Source organism: Prionailurus viverrinus, chromosome B4 (assembly GCF_022837055.1).
Source record: "Prionailurus viverrinus isolate Anna chromosome B4, UM_Priviv_1.0, whole genome shotgun sequence".
In the NCBI taxonomy this organism is placed as follows: Eukaryota; Metazoa; Chordata; class Mammalia; order Carnivora; family Felidae; genus Prionailurus; species Prionailurus viverrinus.
In genome coordinates, this window is record NC_062567.1 from 21,599,703 (window position 1) to 21,622,212 (window position 22,510).

The 22,510-nt window shown below is 42.7% G+C and overlaps 1 protein-coding gene across 5 annotated transcripts in view; it reads left to right on the top strand.

The window, feature by feature from the left end:
• PDSS1 (decaprenyl diphosphate synthase subunit 1) overlaps positions 1-22,510 on the top strand; it is a 42,722-nt gene that overhangs the window by 14,928 nt on the left and 5,284 nt on the right. Inside the window, exons 5-10 of one of the 5 annotated variants that reach the window (XR_007153683.1) lie at positions 2,828-2,969; positions 6,082-6,193; positions 6,293-6,402; positions 18,241-18,321; positions 18,425-18,538; positions 21,108-21,320. Coding sequence is in view for 3 of the 5 variants with exons in the window: in XM_047864831.1 (XP_047720787.1) it covers positions 1,225-1,262; positions 2,828-2,969; positions 6,082-6,193; positions 6,293-6,402; positions 18,241-18,321; positions 18,425-18,538 (597 nt within the window). In the remaining 2 variants the exon portion in view is untranslated. Of the gene's footprint in view, positions 1-1,067; positions 1,263-2,827; positions 2,970-6,081; positions 6,194-6,292; positions 6,407-18,240; positions 18,322-18,424; positions 18,539-21,107; positions 21,835-22,510 lie in introns of those variants that run through there. The other 4 variants (XM_047864830.1, XM_047864831.1, XR_007153684.1 and 1 more) reach the window with 4 other exon arrangements.

Here is a 22,510-nt window from a genome sequence, read left to right on the forward strand (position 1 = left end):
TTTTTATACAGCTTCTGTAGAGTTGGGAGTGGAAACTTCTGTATATCTGCTTTTAAAGTGGAATCACATTTACTATTTAAATTTGCTACCCTCATTCATTCTGAACCAAAGTAATCAATTGACAAGGTTTGAATTTCTGTTTAGAGACAATTTTCCCACACTGAGGGTTTACTTATAATTTGTTTAAGATTTCACATTATGTATTAGTGTGAATAGGAAAAAACCATTTTATTTAAATCACATGTAAACTGAGTCAAGCGTACATGGGGGTGGGGCGTGTCATTTTATGACTCCATCTATTTTTGTCTGCACTTGAACTATTCCATTATAAAAAATGTTGCTTTAAATCTAATGAAGGGGAAAAAAACAAATATCCCAACGGGCTTGCCGAATCATCGCATACTCCGCCATGTGTGAAGTATGGGAGACACAGCCAACTTTCAGACCAAGGGGCTCCTTTTCTCAGGCTGTCTTGTCAGTCTGGCTTTTCTCAGCACCTCTCCCAGAAGCCAGGAGAATGTGTCAGCTGTCATGGTAAGAAGTGGAAATGGTGCCCAGCTTTCTGAAGGCATGACTCAGTTTGTCACTTTGGAGCTTTCATCTTACAGATAGTGTGAGAGTTTTCTGTAATCTGTAAATTTTGGTTCCAGCCATTATGCTGTGCTATGGACAGGCAGTGGCAGCATTTTCTGGATATAAGCTGGCACACATTAAAACTTAGTTGTGTAGGAAAAAGGACATCAAATACAATTAGAAAACATCTCAGGGGGTACCTGAGGGTGGCTGTTGTTTATGTGTCTGACTCTTGATTTCAAGCTTCAGGCTCTGCACTCAGAGTGCAGAGCCTGCTTGGGATTCTCTGTCTCCCTCTCTCTGCCCCTCCCCTGCTTGCTCACTGTCTCAAAAGTAAATAAACATTTTTTTTAAAAAAGCATCTGAAATAATGTCTATTCTGCATATGGGCTGTGTCACAATACCAGACAACATTCTAACAAAGAATCCTGATTACAGTCAGTAATTTAGCCACGTAAAGTGGCCTTTCTGTATACATGTAGTCGTTGACATTTCAAGATATTTTAAGACACCTTTGTCTTTAATATCTTGAAATTACAAAACTCCAGTGTGTCAGTGAGCACTGCCATTTCATCACAACTCCCCAACAGGAACACCTCTGTCTGCCGACAGAGTTTATGATAATGGAGGCGGTGCCCAGCTTAGGAAAGCATGAGGAAGGCGAGAGGCCCTCACAGTTGTTTTTCAAGGTAAGTTCTGCTACCAACTAGTAGGAAGTGTGTATTAGACCAAAATGCCATGGTGAAAATATCTGAAAGATGGCCTTTATGCAAAACACCTGTGAATGTCTACCTCTTTTCCTGTGCATTTGAACTCAAGGTAGGGTCCGGTACATTCACCTAAAAGATATTTAAGGTCCAAGCCTCCTACCGTAGGGCCTGTGAGCAGTGTCTCATCAAGGGTTTCACAACAAGCTCTTTGAAGCCATTGGAACCTTCGTTTTCTCATTTACGGTCCTGTTGTTAGAACCGGTCTCCACCCCGTGTTGCTTTACTTCTCCCTCCTTGAAAGACCATGGTGTGATCTGGAAGTATTTAGAACTGTTAGGATTGTGGCAGGTTAATAAATAATGTGCTGCACTTGGCAATTGATTTTGGGCTAAAAGCAGTTGGAAGGGTCTGAGGTTTAATTCTGAATTCTTAGCTGAGAGTTGCCGGCAAAGCACCCTATTTTAAAATGATATTTAAAGCAAGATCAGAAGGTACTCTTCAGGCTGACTTAGTGTCTGTAGTTAAATACCCGCATCTTTAATGTACTTGGGCCTCATTTTCCATAGCTTTCTGCTAAATGTGAGGCTCTAGAATAGGCACTATCTTTTGCAGATGTTCAGCCTAGATTATTTTTTTTAAAGAAAAAGTTCTGTTTCAACATCCTTCTCTCTTTTCCCCCCTGAAGAGATAACATGATGACATTTTGAAAAGTAAGAAGCTATTGAATAAGTGAAACATTTCGTTACCATGCGTTTAAGTCAGGCATATGTTTTCGGTTTCAGATAATTCCGTTGGTTATTTCCCGAATTTGATTTTCTCAAAATTCAGCTTTTAAAAATTCCCATAGATGATGATTGTGATAATGATGATGATTAAAAAGGGGCATATTCCCTTTGAACTCTAAAACTCATAGCCATGTATCTTCTTGACAATGCTTATCCTGTATATTGTGTTAAAGCTGGGAAAGAAAAGTTTCCATTTCTAATGCCAGGGTGAAGTATGAATTGGAAGACCGTTTCGACAAAAATTCTATCTGGGTGCTTGAGGTCTTCTTCCTAAACATTTCATTTAAGACAATATTAAAAGCTTTAAACATACTGATCGTTGGTTCTTTAGAATACTTTTTCAGAGTGCTTCTTAACCTGTCTCCCCTCCCCCCCCAAGCCCCAAAATCTCCTTATAACCTAATCACAATTGACGAGCTTCCCCAGACACCCAAGACCACGATTCTAGGGCCTACAGCTGATTCTTCAGCCTCATGGCCAGACTTCTGAGATGTTTAAACTTTTTTGTTGTTAATCATACAAATTCTACTTCTGAATGTGCTGTCTATAAAATACAGCCTCGGCAGGGTAGCTCACACATTTTTAAAATGTTCTCCAAATGGTAGAAATGGCTTTGTAGGGAAGCCAAAGTGTTTATACAGTTTCTCTTAGAGAAATAAAGTTCTTTATCCTAGATCGGATGTCCAGTTTTCACAAGATGATTGCTGAGAAGGTTATAGGCAGCGGCTCTGTTAAAAAGCATTGCTTTCTGTTAATTAGAGACGTGCAAGCAGACCAGCGCTCCATAGCCTTAATTGCAGAAATGATCCACACTGCTAGTCTGGTACACGACGATGTCATCGACGATGCAAGTTCTCGGAGAGGAAAACACACGGTTAATAAGATCTGGGGTGAAAAGAAGGTACGGTGTTTTAGTTTCCTTTCAATCTTCTTACCCAACCACACACTCTTTGGTTTGCATTTATTTTTTAGATTTGTCTCATTAAAAAGTAAAGTATGCTTCCTCACATGCGGCCTTCCGAATTTCAAAATAGAATTCATGTCTGTGTACGGACATTTGCTAATAGAGAAAACCATAGAAAGCTGAACTTAATATTTCTGGTTATTCATAGTTTTACATAGAATTCCTTTTGGTTATTGACAAAGAGATTTTTGTTGTTATCCAAAAAGCATGTTTCATGAGGACTCATACATTTTACTTCTGGCCTCAGAGTACCCAGATTCAGTTTGATTCTTTATCTATTGACTGCCATGTACAAGAGTGTCATGACAAGTGACTAAGTAAAGCTAAAATATATGTGTGTGAATATTATATTGTTTTAAATATAGGTACGTAGAAAGATATATACACACACTGTGAAAATTCTACCTTTTGTAGGGGCTGTATAATTGAGTTTGGTTCATACATGTATATTTTAAAGCATATTTCCATAGTATTTTATCAGCATCTCTTGAAAGGGTATATAAGATGGGGACTTCTGCTTAAAAGTGTTTAAATCATGTTTGAAGAATGGGAATGAAGCTGCACAAATGAACATGAAGACGTATAGGCCTTTCGTGTGATGCGGGCAGCCCCCTCCACACGCACCTCCCGTGGCCGCCCTGCCTGTTTGAAGCACACATAAAACATTAGTGTGAACGAGGTTTCCCTTGGCTCGCCTTCCCCTCCCTCACACATTTATTTTTCTTCCCCTCACATATTTGTAGTACCTGGTTACCTCCTATTTTCTAATTGCCCTATGAAAAAGAAGAAATATATATTAATTGTTATCTTCACGTGCTGGTTTTGCTTTCTTGTACATGACTTTGCTGTGTAATCGAGTCCTGAGATCTCATTTATAAATCTTTTATTTCAAATTTTAAATTGAAAGGTCTTGTGTCCTATGGGCAGAATTCCATACATCAGAATGTTGTTTTTATTTTTTATTTTTATTTTTTTTTTTAATTTTTTTTTTTCAACGTTTATTTATTTTTGGGACAGAGAGAGACAGAGCATGAACGGGGGAGGGGCAGAGAGAGAGGGAGACACAGAATTGGAAACAGGCTCCAGGCTCTGAGCCATCAGCCCAGAGCCCGACGCGGGGCTCGAACTCACGGACCGCGAGATCGTGACCTGGCTGAAGTCGGACGCTTAACCGACTGCGCCACCCAGGCGCCCCAGAATGTTGTTTTTAAAAAAAAAGGGGGGGGGATGGGGGGAAGTGCAGTTTCATTTTGGAGAGGTCATGGGTACATTTATGACATGTCCCTGAGTCAACTGTTCTCAGGGCCTGTCCCTAAAGCCTTAGTTAAGAGAACAAATCCTGGGGGCACCTGGGTGGTTCAGTAGGTTACACATCTGACTTTGGCTCACGTCATGATCTCACAGCTTGTGAGTTCGAGCCCCACGTCGGGCTCTGTGCTGACAGCTTGGAGCCTGGAGCCTGCTTCAGATTCTGTGTCTCCCTCTCCCTCTCCCCTTCTCCCATTCGCACTCAGTGTCTCTCTCTCTCAAAAATAAACATAAAAATTAAAAAAAAACACCACCAACAACAACAAATTCGGGCCTTCTCCCTGCCTAGTTAGTCCCCGCTGTGATCATCTCTGCTGTTGGGGGCCTCTTTCAGCCTGTGACTGGTCTGCCTTACACAGGCCTGCCTGCAAGCCTCCTCCCCTTTACCGCCTCTTAGCCAAAAGTACTGTGTGTCCATTGAAAGTCCATTCACACAGCACCTGCTCCAGGAGCCCACAGTACCCTGCCTGGGTACCAGCCCTTCTTTCCTTTAACCCCTCAGCCAGCATTCCCCAGTGCCCAGTCTGGAGACTTTACTTTCACAGGCTGGAAGCTTCTGGCCTCTGGGATCCCCAGGGCCAGGAGAGGAAAGACGTAAAAGCCTAGAGATCCTGAGCCCTCCAGCTGCAAATGATGTACGGGTGGCTGAAGGATAGACATATATGTGCATGTATATGTCATAATGTATATGATGACTTTGTTAATGTATATGTGTATGTTGAGATCCCTTGTACAGTATGTTCTATAAAATGATAAATAGGTAAACATACTGAACATAATTTTAGGTACCAGAGAAAAGACAATAAAAACTTAAAATGTGGTTATGTTGAAAATTCTATGAATTAAAATGTCTATGAGATCAACCATTTATAACTATAACATAAAATGTAGGCATATTTTTAAATATGAAAATGAGTTTGTTTAATTACAGCCTGTAATTCAGTTATATATAATTTTTAATAAGCTACAAATACAGTATGGGCATCTACTCCCACTCTAAAGAAGATTGGAAAAAATATTGATTATCTAGTGTTCACTACAAAAAATTTTATCTAAGAATGAGGAGCAGTGTAATACAGTGCAAAGAGCATTGAACTTGGAGCCGGGATTCCCTGGTTTGGTTTTCATTGAGAAAAATGCCAGGCGCTGGGGTGTGCCAAGTGCTGGCTGAGATCATTCCCAGCCTGTGCCCTCAAGGAGTTGGTAGATAGGGAATCAGTAGTTGAAGAAAAATGAGAAGACTGCAGTATGCACGGGGTGCTGTTCTCATGCAGATCCAAGTGGACTTCCTAGAAGTGTCCTCTGTGCTAATTGTGCAGAGGAGTCAGCTCAGTGAAGAAGGGGAAGGACTTTCTGAGTAGAAGAAATGATAGGTGCACAGACACAACAGCACGGTGTGAGCGAAGAGCAAGTGTCCAGCACGGCCAGTCTGAGGGCAACTGTACCCTGGTGGGGCCCAGGGATGAAGCGAGAGAGTTTGACCCTGTCCATCTCCACGCATCCACTTCCTCAGCTCTGATTGGAGAGACTGGGTAACCTCTGGGAACTGATCCCATTCCCACTATGTGCCGAATCTGTAACTGACGATTGCAGAGTCCTACTGAGGAAGAGGTAGGGGAAGACTCACGGCCAAGATGAACCCTCCCTCCCTTTCTGTATTTATCTTCTGAGGAGCCAGCTTCATTGTTGGCTCCACTGCTCCGATCCTTTTCTCTGAGTTGTTTTCTTTTTTCTTTTCTAGGCTGTTCTCGCTGGTGATCTAATTCTTTCTGCAGCATCTATAGCTCTGGCACGGATCGGAAATACAACTGTCATATCTATTTTAACCCAAGTTATTGAAGATTTGGTGCGTGGTAGGTTAATTCTGACGCTGCTGCTTTTTTAATTCAGTCTCAGTAGAGTTATCCAGGCAATCAAACCGTATCGCAAATTACCCCTTTCTTTCTTTATAGGCGAGTTTCTTCAGCTAGGGTCAAAAGAAAATGAGAACGAGAGATTCGCACACTACCTTGAAAAGACCTTCAAGAAGACTGCCAGTCTGATAGCCAACAGTTGTAAAGCAGTATGTACGTTCTGTCTTTGTTCACGTTAAAAAAAAATGCCTCATAGCTCTTTCTTGAGAGCTAATTTTCCTGGGAAACATTTCACTGGAGAACCTTAAAATAGTAACCAGAATCCCAAGAGGTCATTGAGAGAATTACATCCCCAAACAGTGGGATCTTCTGCTGTGGGTTTCATGTTCACTGTCTTCTTTTGCTGTGCATGCATTCACTCTTCATCCTTCCCCGCCAAGAACAGAATCAGAATAAGCTATCTTCACCCAGTTTACTCTCCAGACTGTTTAACATGTTGAAAAACTTGTCGTGATTAGTGGAATAATGTCTTTCATGGTTGTTGTACCATATACCATTTCTGACATATTAGCCTTAAGAAGTTACAAAGTGCTATGTTTGGGGGGGGGGGGGGTGTGCAGAGGAAGAGAGAGAGAATCTCAAGCAGGCTCCTAGCTCGAAGCCCGACGCAGGGTTCGGTCTCATGACCCTGGAATTGTGACCTGAGCCAAAATCAAGAATTGGGCACTTCTGCCCAAGAAAAAATACCTGTTAGGTTGTCCTAGTTTTCTTTGTTCTTTATTAGGAGTAGTAGATCCTCCAATCTTTGGGGAATAAACTATAAACAAGCCATTTTTCTTTGGGCTGTAAATCGAGTGTGCACCATAACTTTTCTCTCCCTTGATTTCCCTCCCTGGCCTTCCCTCTGGTCTTCTTGTTTTTATGTTTTCTTTTTCCCATTCTGAGAGGCATGGGTCCAGCTTTTCATTGGCTTGGATTTACTGCCACTTTTATTTTTATTTATTTTTATTTTTTAATTTACATCCAAGTTAGCATATGTACAACAATAATGATTTCAGGAGTAGATTCCAGTGATTCATCCCCAACAAGTGTCTTCCTTAATACCTTACCCATTTAACCCATCCCCCCCCCCCACAATCCCTCCAGCAACCCTGAGTTTGTTCTCTGTATTTAAAAGTTTCTTATGTTTTTCCCCCTCCCAGTTTTTATTTTAGTTTTGCTTCCCTTCCCTTATGTTGATCTGTTTTGCATCTTAAATTCCTCATGTGAGTAAAGTCATATATTTGTCTTTCTCTGACTAATTTTGCTTAGCATAATACCTCCAGTTCTATCCATGTAGTTGCAAATGGCAAGATTTCATTTCTTTTTCATCGCTGAGTAGTATTCCACTGTGTGTGTGTGTGTGTGTGTGTGTGTGTGTGTGTGTGTATGTATGTATGTATGTCACATCTTCTTTATCCATTCATCCATCAGTGGACATTTGGGCTCTCTCCATACTTTGGCTATTATCGATATCACTGCTATAAACATCAGGGTGCATGTGCCCCTTTGAATCAGCACACCTGTATCCCTTGGGTAAATGCCTAGTAGTGCAATTGCTGGCTTGTAGGGTAGTTCTATTTTTAATTTTTTGAGGAACCTCCATACTGTTTTCCAGAGTGGCTACACCAGTTTGCCTTCCCACCAGCAGTGCAAAAGGGTTCCTCCTCTCTGCATCCTTGCCAACATCTTTTGTTGCCTATTTATTTTTAGCCATTCTGACAGGTGTGAGGTGGTATCTCATTGTGGTTTTAATTTGCATTTCCCTGATGATGAGTTATGTTGGGCATTTTTTCATGTGTCTGTTTTCCATCTGGATGTCTTCTTTGGAGAAGTAGCTATCCATATCTTTTGCCCTTTTCTTCACTGGATTATTTGTTTTTTGGGTGTTGAGTTTGACAAGTTCTTTATAGATTTTGGATACTAACCCTTTATCTGATATGTCATTTGCAAATATCTTCTCCTATTCCGTTGATTGCCTTTTAGTTTTGCTGATTGTTTCCTTCTCTGTGCAGAAGCTTTTTATTTTGATGAGGTCCCAGTAGTTAGTTTTTACTTTTGTTTCCCTTGCTTCCAGAGACCATGTTGAGTAAGAAGTTGCTGCGGGTAAGGTCAAAGAGGTTTTTGCCTGCTTTCTCCTCGAGGATTTTGATGGCTTCCTGTCTTGTTTAGGTCTTTCACCCATTTAGAGTTTATTTTTGTGTATGGTGTAAGAAAGTGGTCCAGGTTCATTCTTCTGTATGTCGCTGTCCAGTTTTCCCAGCACCATTTGCTGAAGAGCACTCTTCTTTTTTTTAAAGCCAGTATTCTTGGGGCACCTGGGTGGCTCAGGCGATTGAGCATCCAAGTGCGACTCAGGGCATGGTCTCACAGTTCATGAGTTCAAGCCCTGCATTGGGCCTTGCTGCTGTCAGCGCAGAACCCACTTCAGATCCTCTGTCCTCCCCCTCTCTGTCCCTCCCCTGCTCACACTCTCTCAAAAAAAAAGTCAGTATTGTCCTTATACAACATGTGGTATTTGGTTCTAGCCCCTAAATGAGAGCCAGTTCTCTTCATAGGATTACTCACCTAACCATACCTCCGCGTAACCAATGTGGCAGAGATGAAACCTGGCAAGTAGGTTGCGATCAAAGCAGCAACAGAGGGAGACCTTCAGGGGACAGATGGACATTGCTGCCATGATGCTCTCTCAACATTCCTGCGGTTAAAGAGCACTTTTCCTCAGGTCTCTTCAGTGAAAAAGGCCCCTTTCCAATAGTGTCTCCATTCTGAAAAGCGTCAAGAAATGGATAATTGTGAATCCTAAAAGAATGCAGACATTTTCTTCCTAAAAACACAAAATTGAAACACTAAGAAATGTGAATTATGTAGAACATGCTGGCCATGACTTCAGCCATTTTTGTCTTTAGTGAAAGGGCCAATATTTTTTGCAAAGAATTGCCTGTGTGGTTTTTTAAAGAGAGATGGCTGGGGCATCTGGGTGGCTCAGTTGGTTGAGCATCTGGCTCTTGATTTCAGCTCAGGTCATGATCTCACAGTTCGTGAGTTTGAGCCCTGCATCAGGCTCTGCGCTGGCAGCATGGAGCCTGCTTAGGATTCTCTCTCTCTGACCCTCCCCAGCTCATGCACTCTCTCACTTTCTCAAATGAATAAATAACATTTTTTTTTTTAAATAAAAAGAGAGTTGGCTGAAAATATGGTAGACATTAGAATGCCAAATAAAAGAATCACTCATTTTAAAAGGGTGCCATAAAGTTGCTACATAAACCCTTCATTGATCATCATACCTTTGATGGTCAAAATCTCCATGACGATGGAGAGCCAACTTCATAAGGTACACTAGGGCGTTAAGTGAAGCTTGCAGATGATCAAACCCTACGAAGGGCCAAGGACATGGACCCAAGGCACCAAGGAAAGCCTTGATCGTGGTGTGGTCACAATGCTCTGCTTAGGAAGCCAGAGACGTTATAGCACACATATTCGTTATAAATTGCACTTCGTTCTTCACAGATTAGCAAGTAAACAGTGGACATGTGTATTAACATGGCTCGACCCTTTTTTAAAATGAAATGCTTCGTGCTGTCCACTAGGAGGCATTCCGGCATCATCCCACAACTACTCACTTTTTATATGATTTATTCATATACTCCAGAGCTGTTAGAATAATAAGGCAAAATCATAGTGTGAGCGCTCTAAATAAAAGGTTCTATATTTAAGTGCCTATGGGTAGAAATATTCCAGGGGTGTTGCATATTCAAAATGGCTATTTTTATGTACTCCTGGTATTTAAAATGCAAAGACGTTTGGGCTCCAAAAGTTCATGCAAAGCAAACCAGAAGTGCCAAAAAGAGGAAATACAGAGAATTTAAACATCAGAATTATTGTGGAATAATTAATAGAATTCTAAGATGTTATGGGAATTTGAAAGAAATTTAGCAGCTTATAATTTATCCCGTTAACTTTAATCACTCATTGTTATTTTTTAGTAGAAATAGTATAAAAACTAAGAGAGGGTTGTCTAAGATTGGTGTGTTTTGTTTTGTTTTGTTTTGTTTTGTTTTGTTTTAAATAAGGATTATATTTTCCTTTCTTCCTTTCCTCTCCTGTCCTGTCTTTCTATGTCTGTCTTTCTTATAGACTCCATGCTTAATGTGGGGCTTGAACTCATGATCAAGGGTCATGATCTAGGCTTTGACCCCTAGATCAAGAGTCCCATGCTCCATTGACTGAACCAGCCAGGACCCCCTCTAGGATTATTTTATGACACTGATTGATAGGAAAATGGGAGTAATATTTTTAAATGAAAGGTTACTTATTTGTGTCCTAGTCATATAGAATACACTCGAGCTTACCAGTGGAGGCCATGATTTGTTCCCCAGAAAAATCTCACGGGAATGAGATCTGAGAGGTCCAGTGGCCCGTCCAGTGTTATTCAGTCAGACATGGCTGAGCTGGGATTGGAACTCAGAACTGGTTATGATAATCCTGCATTCGTTTGTTTTTCTTTTCTTTTCTTTTCTTTTTTTCCAAATTTGTATACTCTCCAGTGCTGCATGAGGCCTGGAATCAATGGGCTGTCTTCCTGTTACTTTATTTCCAAAGCCACAGTATGCTACCACAGGATTCTGTTTTGTGGGTTGTATTTGCAGAACAGTGTCTTTTGGTACAAAATTCTTGTCTAATCTACACATAGACCTTATTCCTATTTTGCCAGCTGTCATAATATTGTAATAAGGAAAGGGGAGGGGCGCCTGGGTGGCTCAGTCGGTTAAGCCTCCGACTTCGGCTCAGGTCATGATCTCACAGTTCGTGAGTTTGAGCCCCGCGTCGGGCTCTGTGCTGGCAGCTGAGAGTGGAGCCTGCTTCAGATTCTGTGTCTCCCTCTCTCTGCCCCTCCCCCATGTGTGCTCTGTCTGTCTCAAAAATGAATAAATGTAAAAAAAAAAAAAAATTATTAAAAAAAAGGGGAAAACTTTTTCTGGTCCAGGATCCAGTCCAGGATCTCTTGTTGCATTTAACTGTCATAAGTCTTTGATGTCTCAGTGTGCAACAAGTTCCTCAGTCCATCTTTGCTCTTATATTACCTTGATTTTTTTTTAAGTTTATTTATTTTGAGAGGGAGAGAGAGAAAGAGATAGCTCAAGTGAGCATACGCAGGGGAGGGGCAGAGAGAGGGGGAGAGAATCTCAAGCAGGCTGCACTGTGTCAGCCTAGAGGCCGACACAGTGCTCAATCTCATAAACCACAAGATCATGACCTAAGCTGAGACCAAGAGTTGGACACTTAACTGAGCCACCGAGACGCCCCCATTACCTTGATTTTTTAATGTGTCATTGAGCCTTTCAAGTTGGATCTGTCTGCTGCTTTGCAAACTTAGATACCGGTTATGCATTTTGCACAGGAAAACAACAAAAAGGATGCCTGCCACCTGCTCAGTTCGTCACGTCAGGGGCCACATCACACGCCCTTTTGTGCTGTTACTGGTGATGTTCACTTTGATCACTTGATTGCAGTAGTAACTGCCAGGTTACTTCATTTTCAGGTTACTATTTTTCCCTATCTGGGGAGGGATTATGAGATTATGTAAATCTGCTTATCAAACTCTCTGGTTTTCGCATCTATTTGTAATTCTTTCCTCAGACACTTATTACCACAATGGCTGCCAAGTCACTGTTTTGTGAATTCTGTCATTCCTTCAACATCTTGCTTCTACCATAGAAGGGTATTTGATTTAAGGACTATCTTATCTCTGTGAACTCTTGGATTCTTATTCTGTGGATTATAACCCTTTACTGTTATTTATCTGAATGCTGAATTATCCCATATTCGGCCAGTGGGGAAGGCCTTTTAACCTGGCTTCTGTGTCCTTTTAATCTAACCCCATCATTCTTTTAGAACTTACTTAATTTCTTTATTTTTTAGAGAGATTGCAAGTGGCGGGGGGGTGGGCGGGGGGGAGAAGATGAATGAGAATCCGAAGCAGGCTCCATTCTCAGTGTGGAGCCAGACACGGGGCTCGAGCCCACAACTTGCAATCGCGACCTGAGCTAAAATCACGAGTCAGACGCTCAACTGACTGAGTTACCCAGGTGCCCCAACACTTCATTAATTTCTGGCAGAAGACGTTCCAGGTTCATCTTGTCCTTCCCAACACTAGGATTCATAATTTCTCCAAAGAGCCCTCTTCTTTTGTTGGAGGATGGTATTTAGAAACCAAGATCTCTCCACTAGGTATCATTGGGCCCTCCAATGATAGTAGACAGAAATAGGAAATTTATATATATATATATATATACATATATACACACACACACATATATATATATACACATATACACATATATATATACACACACATATATATATACACATATACATATATATATATATATATACATATATATATATGGGTATGTTTATGTCTTGATCTTTTTATTTCCCATCTATGTGTATCCAAACAGTGATGTATCATATTGTTGGCTCATTCCAGAGAATTCGTGATTTATCTAGCGTTCTGTCCTTCCATACAGTTGACCTTTGAACAACATAGGTTAGAACAGCACAGATCTTTATATGCGGGTTATCTTTTTTCTTTTTAATAAATACAGTATAGTACTATGAAAGTAGTTTCTCCTTATGATTTTTTAAAGAACATTTTCTATAGCTTTATTGTAAGGATGTAGTATATAATACGTATACAGAGTATGTGTTAATCGAATGTGTCATCAGTGAGGTTTCTGGTCAACAGTGGGCTATTAATAGTTAAGTTTCGGGGGAGTCAAAAATTATATGCAGATTGTCACCTGCACAGGACGTGGAGGGGTGTCAGCACCCCTGACCCCCATGTTGCTCAGAGGTCGACTGTATTTGTAGCTCCTTTCCCCAAAAATGAGAAGCTTGACTTCCATTCTCCACAATATATTTATTTGCTCAGTCCCCTAGAATATACCAAAGGGGTTTAAAAATTGGTAACTCCTATCTCTGTAAAAAATAAAAACCTAGTAGTTCAGTATTTGTTTATAGTTCCTTTTTGTCTTTAGCCTGAGGATAATATAATCAAAAATCTGTGTTCGAAGTTACCTCTTTTCAGTGTGGTTATATTATTATTTGAAACATAAGCTAGATTATTTTTTACTCCATTTTAGAGGTCCCCTCCCATTCTTAACCGATTTTGTTTTTGTGGGGGTTGGAGGCTGTTGGTGTGGTTTTGAGTGTATGAAATGTTAACCTAGCTCCTTAAGTCAGAAGTGTATACAGACTGGTACTTGCCCACCATTCCCATGTGTCCCGTCCCCCTCCTCATCCTTTCCACCCACCCTGTGAGTGACCAGTCTCTTTGCTTCTGCTTCCTCCTTCCTGTGTTTCTTTTTACACAGATGAACAGCCCCACATGCATGTTGTTTTCCCCTTCTTTCTTGCAAGGAAAAGTAGGATGCTGTGCTACCTTTTCTGTGTCTGTCTGACCTTTGCACCTTGCTTTCTTCAATTAACAGTGTATCAGGGATATCATCCCATGCTGCTCTGTAGAATCTTCCTCTCATTGTATTGTATTGTACTGTATTGTATTGTATTGTATTGTATTGAGAGAGAGAGGGAGAGAGAATTTTAAGCAGGCTCCACACGCGGCACAGAGCCTGAGGCAGGCTCCATCTCATGACCATAAGATCATGGCCTGAGCCAAAATCAAGAGTTAGACTCTCAACCAGCTGAGCCACCCAGGAGCCCCTCTTCCTCATTTTTTAAACAGCTGCTTCGTATCCTATCGAGTGGATATACCGTGGTTTTCTCAGCCACTCCTATATATGGGTGTTTAGGCTTCCAGTAGTTTACAGTTACAAATAATACTGTAGTGCCTAACCTTATGCAAGTATGTTTTTTATTTTTATTTTTTAACGTTTCTTTATTCTTGAGAGAGAGAGAGACACGAGAGCGCGCGCAAGCCCAAGGGCATGAGTGGGGGAGGTGCAGAGGTGGGGGGAGACACAGAATCTGAAGCAAGCTCCAGGCTCCAAGCTGTTAGCACAGAGCCCAATGCAGGGCTCCAACTCGTGAACTGCGAGATCATGACCTGAGCTGAATTTGGACGCTTAACCAACTGAGCCACTCGGGCGCTCCAGTGTTTTTGAATTGTTAGCAGTGTACCTTCTGGGTGTATTTGAAGGTAGTCGTGTGTGTAGTTCTTGCCCCACCATGTTTCCCTCCATAAGGACTGTACTCTCAGATGTTCTCACCACCAGGGTATGTGAGCTTCTTGCCTGTTTGCCCACAGCCTCGCTCACTGAATGTGTTGTAAGGCTTTTCAGTTTTTGCCAGTTTGATAGATGAGAAAACGTTATTGCAGTGGGGTTTTAATTTGCATTTCTCCCTTCTAAGTGAACTTGAACATTTCAGGTGCTTAAGGGCCATTTTTATATCTTCAGTTTTTGTTATTTGCCAGTGTCTTTTGCCCATCTTCTAACGTGTTTGGTCCCCCCACGCCCCTAGTTTTAAAGAGCTCTTTACAGGGGCGCCTGGGTGGCGCAGTCGGTTAAGCGTCCGACTTCAGCCAGGTCACGATCTCGCGGTCCGGGAGTTCAAGCCCCGCGTCGGGCTCTGGGCTGATGGCTCAGAGCCTGGAGCCTGTTTCCGATTCTGTGTCTCCCTCCCTCTCTGCCCCTCCCCCGTTCATGCTCTGTCTCTCTCTGTCCCAAAAATAAATAAACGTTGAAAAAAAAAATTTGAAAAAAAAAAAAAAAAGAGCTCTTTACAGGGGCGTCTGGGCAGCCCAGTGCGTTGAGCATCCACCTCTTGATTTCCGTTCAGGTCATGATCTCTGTGCTAGCAGCCTGGAGCCTGCTTGGGATTCTCTCTCTCTTCCTCCCTCTCTGCCCCTCCCTCGCTGTCTCTCTCTCTCAAAATAAATATACTTTAAAACAAAACAAAAAAGAGCTCTTTATATAGTAAGAATATTAGCACTTTATCTGTGATATTATGTTGCATATATTCTCCCCCAGTATTTTTAGTTGGTTTTTGACATGACAACACCTATTTCGATATTTTGTATGTAAGAATGGAGCTCCAATAATCTCCACCATTTTTTTAATAAAGAAGACACGAGGCATCTGTGTGTCTTCAGGATAGATGTCTTAACTTCCTTGGTGACACAGAGATGCTTGATGAACACCAAGTGCTGGTCCCTGCAATGCAGCCTGTGCTCCCCAGCCTCTCTGAGACCAGGCTCATGAGAACGTTCTGAGACCTTCCTCCTCTTCCCCCAGAAGAGCCACACGCGTACAGCAGGACCTGCTGTGGGCCTGCTTCCAACAGAAAGGTTAGCCAGGCTCCACTTTCTTTTCCCCTGTCATTCCTCATCCTCCACCCACATCTGGAAAGATAAGAGGCACCTCTCCCCTGACGCTGAGCACAAGAAGCGCTTGTGTCCTGTCTGCACACCTCCTCTGTGCTTTTTGTGTTGCACGGCTTGTGACTTCTCCACCTGCACGGGGCGGATCCAGGCGATCCTTACCCAGCGTGGGGGAGCGGGATTCTCTGGGCACTGAGGAACGGTCTTTGCACCCCAGGCGTGGAAATCTGGGCAGAAATGTCCCTTCCCCGCCTATGAAGCAGAAGCTGCCCACTAAGTATCACTCGTTTCTGTGGTAGCATGTGAGCTGCAGGCGGTGCGCCCAGACCACATAGCTTTCTGCTTCCTCGGGCACATGATTTGACTTCTTTGGGCTTCTGTTTTGCGCCCCTTGGAAGCAGTGTAATAAAGTGATTAAGAGAATGGTCTCTGGAGTCCGACTCTTGGGTTCAAATTCTCATTCCACCGTTTCCCAGCCCTGTAACATCTGGTGCTCTCTGTGCCTCCGGGCCTGGCCCGTAAGTGAGTTAATACACGAGAAATCTCAGAATAGCTCCTGGCATATGATGAGGGCTTGGTAATTGTTCGCTCTTATCATCATCAACCACAAAAGAAATGCTTTTGGGACACTGTGCAGCTTAACTAAGATAATGTAAAGTGCTCATCATATGTACTCCATAAATTTTAATCCAATGAGTTTAGAAATAGAAGAGAGTTTTTAAATATCTCTTACTTTTCAGGAAGAAAGCTGGCATTTCTGTGCTGTTTTGTGTTGAAGTAACAGCATGAACAGGCTCGCTCTCTGAGTTATTTCTGCCTGGAAAGGGGGTGTCATTGTGTTCTGAGCTCAGCACATCCTCGGCTGCCCAGATCTTACCACACTTACTCTTTCGGCCAAGTTGATGGCTATCTTGACTCTTGTCAAAATTTCTAAATCGTCTCCCAGCTGGTGTCATAGATTCTTTAGTTTGGTTGAAAAGAGGAATCTCTTCCTGTACGTGGATCCGTGCCTGTCAGTCGTCAGGTCTGTGCCGTTGAAAGCGGTTGTGAGTTTGTTATTCATTCAAGTGGCCACCTGACCTTTCATGACAGGCAAATTTGTATCAAGGACCTGCAGCCAAACATTAACGCGGTCACAGACTTCATTAAGTCATCAAAAACATTCTCAGGGCTAAGAGAATGCTGCCCAGATTGTATGATCTGGCTTTAATTAGCCTCGGAGCATGGACACTACCCAGCTCCTGTTCCTGCACCTAGGAGAAGGGGAGGAGGAGGATAATTAACAACAACAGCAAACATCTAGTGTTATGGCCAGATGCCCAGCACTCTGCTGAGGTTTAAATTTTTTTTTTTTTTCAACGTTTTTTATTTATTTTGGGGACAGAGAGAGACAGAGCATGAACGGGGGAGGGGCAGAGAGAGAGGGAGACACAGAATCGGAAGCAGGCTCCAGGCTCTGAGCCATCAGCCCAGAGCCTGACGCGGGGCTCGAACCCACGGACCACGAGATCGTGACCTGGCTGAAGTCAGACGCTTAACCGACTGCGCCACCCAGGCGCCCCTCTGCTGAGGTTTAAAAGCAGCATCGCGTGTATTCCTCACAGCAGCCCTATGAGCTAAGTGCTTTTGATCCTGCGTTTTACAGATGAGGAAACTGAAGCCCAGAAATACCAAGTAATACGCTAAGCTCACGTAATACGTGGCATATTTACACGCCCCTGGCAGGCTAACCGCAGAGTCCGCACCACTGGGCTACACAGATGCCTGAGCAAAGAGGGTGCCGACCAGAGGGTCACGAAGGACAGGATCCTTCATCATCAGTGACCCACCTCGGGAAGGACCCACCTCGTCTGCCTTTCTCATGGAGTCAGCGTAGACATTTCCTCTCCGGTGGAGTAGACCTCATTCCTGTTCCCTCCTTTCGGTTTTTACCCAGTCTTTGTTTTCTGGAAATGTGGCAGGGTCTGCTTAGCAGAGCAGTGGGAAAGGCACTCAAGTGCCAGAGCCAGCTAGTTTTTTTTTTGAGTTTTAAAAAGTGCTTAGAAGTCTTACTTCTCCTCCACTGAAAAAGAAAGGAAAAAAAAAGTTTCCATGTAGTTAATTACTTCTTGCAAGAGAAATACAGGAGCAGTAGGACCATGAAGACCCTTGAGAATGAGAAAACAGGATGTCAGAAGCGCGAGGTCTGAGGCTGTTTCACACATGTGAGGAAATAGCTGCATTTGAGAAATAAGTGAAATCACCAAAAATTTAGTATTAAAAGAAACTACAAATGAGGAAATACATATATAGCAACATCATGTGTGATTAGATCAGACTAGCTAGCCCTAAAATAAGGTCTACATCAATAGAAAAACAAAAATAAAGCCAACATTTAGGCCAGGTTTAGCACCGAGTGCCAGAAGCAGTGGGAAAAATGACTTATCCTGGGAAAGGGGTGGAAGGCGGTTTCCTTAAAATCTGAAAAAACCGTCTGAAGCTGACATCCTTTTATTAAAAGCACCAGTATCGTATGCATGTTTGATCTCCCTCTGCTGCAGTATCTCCTGACCAGCCTCACTGCCTCTCATTTGAGGGACCGGATGGATGCATCTGTGCACACAGACTGGGGCTGCCCGGCTCGGGCCTGCCAGCAGCTTATTTCAGAATTCTCTCTCTGCTTCAGGTCTCTGTCCTCGGATGCCCTGATCCAGCGGTGCATGAGATTGCCTATCAATACGGGAAAAACGTGGGAATAGCCTTTCAGGTTGGTCTGCTGCTTTTTAAGAACGTGGCCTGTTGGCACAGCGGGAGGGGCAGCCGCGATGCGGGATGTGGTGCTCTAGATGCCCCTCTTTCCCTTCCACCAGCTAATAGACGACGTGTTGGACTTCACCTCGTGTTCTGACCGGATGGGCAAACCAACGTCGGCAGATCTGAAGCTTGGGTTAGCCACCGGCCCTGTCCTGTTCGCTTGCCAACAGGTAGGTTTTCCAAACTCCCTTGGACACACTGCTTTGTCTGCTCCAGGCACAGCTGATGGGAAGGTATGGGGTAAGCATTTAGGTAAGCTGATAGGGGAGATATGGGAAAGCATTCAGGTAAGAGACCTGGACCTAGATTTGATCCTGGCCCTGGGGCTGAGATGTTGGGACCAGCCATTTTACTTCTAAGCTTTATCTGTGAATAAAACTTGAAACGGAAGAGATTACAACGTTCCCCTCAGGGTCGTACTGAGGATTAACTGAGAAAATGCTCGGAAGTACCTCGTAAATTAAATGCTGTATGTATTTAAGGTAGCATTACAATTATTTCCATATATTTTAGGCACTGACGAGGTGAATGGTTTCCGCATCTTGATTATAGGACTGGATTTGGGATGTGCCTCAGAGCCCCTTAAAAAGGCACTGGAAGGGCCTCCCAGCATAAGAAATTCTGCAGTTCTAGAAGTTTAATGGGAATGTTTGCTGCTCTCAGAGGGCCTTGGCCATTGCCTCAAAATGTCAAGAACATTTACAAGGACAACTAGAACCACATAGTTCTTTCTTTCTCCAGATTGAGGGACTGTCAGTTAAGGAAGTAAGTAAAAGCTGCCTTCATATTCTCCTTCACGTGGATGAAAAAGCTTAGGAAGCTTCAGAGATGCTGCAGGGACTGGCGAGGCAGACATTTATTTCCAGAGCCTGCTCTGGAGGCCGGCCACGTGGCTGTGGCTGGGCCAAGTGTGGTTTGAAGTGAGTAGGACATTGGCTGGCATTTGGACATCTTTTTAATAGATTGTAACTTTGCAGCATATTTAATCCGGTATTTAGCAAAGCAGTAAGATGTTCATCACCAGTCCATGAAATGAAGAATTATTAGCTCTTTGGTCTAAAATTTTAGTAACTTTTAGTTTTTGAGAGATTTGCCTGTATTCTTTCTCACAATTTACAGAAATAAACTATGTCTTCCGTAGAACTCAGGGATTCTGTTTTGACATTATTGAAACCAGTGACCTTGCTTTTGATCAATTTTCCACCCAGGGAAGGAGAGATAATCTTTTGTCCACTGTCTAGCAGAGCCATAACCAGGGTAATTCTCCTTTAGGGGAATCTAGCAGCTGGCAGGGGTGAAGGGGCGGGGTGGACCAGGTGATCTTGGCCAACGCTAGTGGACATCAGTCAACTGAGGAATGAAGTACCCACTCACCCACCCAAAAGGAGATGTTGAAGCCCTTTGTGGAAATAGCAGTCCTCACTACCAGGCTCTGTCCTCTCAGAATTTTGAGGCAGAGGTGAGAAGAGAACGACGTGTTATAGATGGGTTCTTTCTCCTCATGAGACTAACTTGCCAGCCCAAAACTCAATAATATTAATACATGTGCTAAGTTCTGACAAAATTTATAAAATCCTCTTGTATACATTAAAGCATGAGCAAGGAACATTTTCTTTTTTACTATTAACCCACAAAACGGAGGATTCATAAACCCTGCAAACGTAAAGGCATGCCTGAGGCCAGAAAGATCAGTCACTGGCTGCTGTCTGTACAGACTCCAAACGTTAGTCTATTCAGATGCTGGTTAGTAAATGTTGAGTCAGGAACAGGAGGAATGGAGGGAATGGAGACTGCCAGCTCAGTGAGGATTCTTTCAGTGAGGCCCTGAGGTTATCAAGATGACTAAGGAACAAGCCTTTTCCTAAAGAAGCTTGTAGTCTACTAAAAAGCTTGGTGTGCCGTACTTTTAGAAATCTTAACAATGACAAATAATTGTCATGAGCCCCAGGACACTAACAGTTGACTCCGCGGAACCTTTTAAGATGATGGATGGAGAATGGATGCCTCTTCTGATTGTTTCACTATGAACCTATTTCAACAGAAACTAATTAACTTTCTTCTACACAAAGGAGTTGTGAATTGTTCTCCTTTCAGATACACTGGGACAAAGTTGGGGAAAAAATGGATCATTCCTGTATCACCCCAACCTATATGTGGTCAGTAATACATAAGAGATTTTAAAATACTTGTTTAAAAAAGGGGGGCGGGGGCAAGGAAAAGGAATACACAGAAGCTTACCGCGTCCTTAACCACAGTGCTACCGGTGTCTCACTGGGAAATGCAGCGTCACGAGGTACCCATTCACCCTCACCAGACAGTGCTGTTCCCATCTGCCCACAAGGCAGTAAGGAAAGGGAGTTAAAAGGCACATGGCCGCCTAGAAAGGGGAACACAGAGTGAGGCCAAGAGGGAAGTGACTCTGGAAAGAACCTGCTTCCTAAGTAGATCAGCTGTTTCTGTCCTGTGGCTTATCAGCAAAAGTTAGTACAAAAAAGCATTGTCGTTTTAAAAGAAAATATCAGGTTTAGTCTCCACTACAGATTATATCAGCAAAAAAGGGGTTCTTGGCCAGAAATGTGTCAGATATTTATGGGGCTCAAAGTGATTTAGGGTAAAACAAGTTCCAAAATAACAGAAGACTGTGCAGTATCTTCATTTAATGAAAATGCATTGTTTTTGTGGTCTGCAAAGGATTCTTTCATACGTTACCTCTAATCTCACAACTCCTCTTTGTGGTAGGTATTATGCCCATTCTACAAATAAGAAAGTGATGTGCAAACTTGGCCAAAATTAAACATCTGGTAAATGGCACAGCAGACAATTAGACGCCAACTCCTCTCAGACCAGTGTTCCTATCACTACCCAATGTATTACCAGTGCCAGTGCTGATGCTGATGCAAGCTGGCGCCTGCGGAGCTTGTCCGATCCCCTGTGGGGCTTCCCGCAGAGCAGGTAACTGGCGTTCTCTGCACTGGCGATGCTCAACGAAGAGCTTCTGTGTCGGCTTCCATGATTTGTCGTTAACCTAACCCATTTAGTGGACTTGTTGTGAGATGTTTGTAATCTTTTCCACAGGTAGGGGAATTTTGTTTGCCAATTAATTAGCCCTTGCATTTTTCCATTTGCGAACACTGAGTCTCCACCAAGACAAACAAGCTTGGGAAGCCATTTTTCCTTTTTAACTTCACACAGCGGGTTGTCTTGTAATTGGAATTTGTTGGACCCAGCAACTTAGTAGAAACTCCCTCTCTCTGGAATTCACTATTTTTGACATCTCCTGAAGGTTTCTTGATAACCTTGGTACAGGGGATTTAAGGAAAGTTTCGGCATTTCTGAGAGGTCCCCATGATGACAGTGTCCTTCCATGTATACGTGTATACGTATTTTCTGTAAGAACAAAAACATCATGTTGAATCTCTAAAAAGTATAGAAGTTGGATTTTGAGATCTTCAGAAACAAAATGGAAGTGGTTTGTGGTGGTGGTGGTGGTGGTGGTGGTGGTGGTGGTGGTGTGTGTGTGAGAGAGAGAGAGAGAGAGAGAGAGATTACATTAGTTCTCAAATAAAGCTCTTTTCCTTTCTTCGGTTTCCCTTATTTGATAAGTCACCAGACCTAAATGTCAGCCTGTAGCTGTACTTCCAACTGCTGTCACCATCCCCAGCCCCTGCACCAGCTGCACAGGCTTCTGTTGGTGTTGTGATTAGCTCGTCCCTTAAGAGTTAGACAGGTTTCGTCTGAGCAAGCTCACTACATTTATCGATCACCTTCGTAGTTTGGTGTATGGACATATTTCACGGAATAGGAGTTGTCATACTCTTAAAAAGTTTTCCCCTTAAAACAGCCTGGACAAACAAAAATTTTCTTATTGATCACTAAATCTGCAAGCAGGCAACTGTGGTTCCTGTTAGGTTTCTCATTTCTCCACCTACACAGTAAGGGGACAGGGCAGTGCCTAGGGAAGAGTTTGGTATTTGCATGTTAAAATTGTACACACTACTTGTTTAAAGGAAGGATGTAGTCACACTCCATGCAAATATTTTCTTCAAACTTTGCTTTCTCGATGTTTTTTATAGTAAAAGGAATCAGAGAAGCCACCCAAGCAGCACATTTTACCATATTTGTTGGTGTTGCAGGAAAAGCTC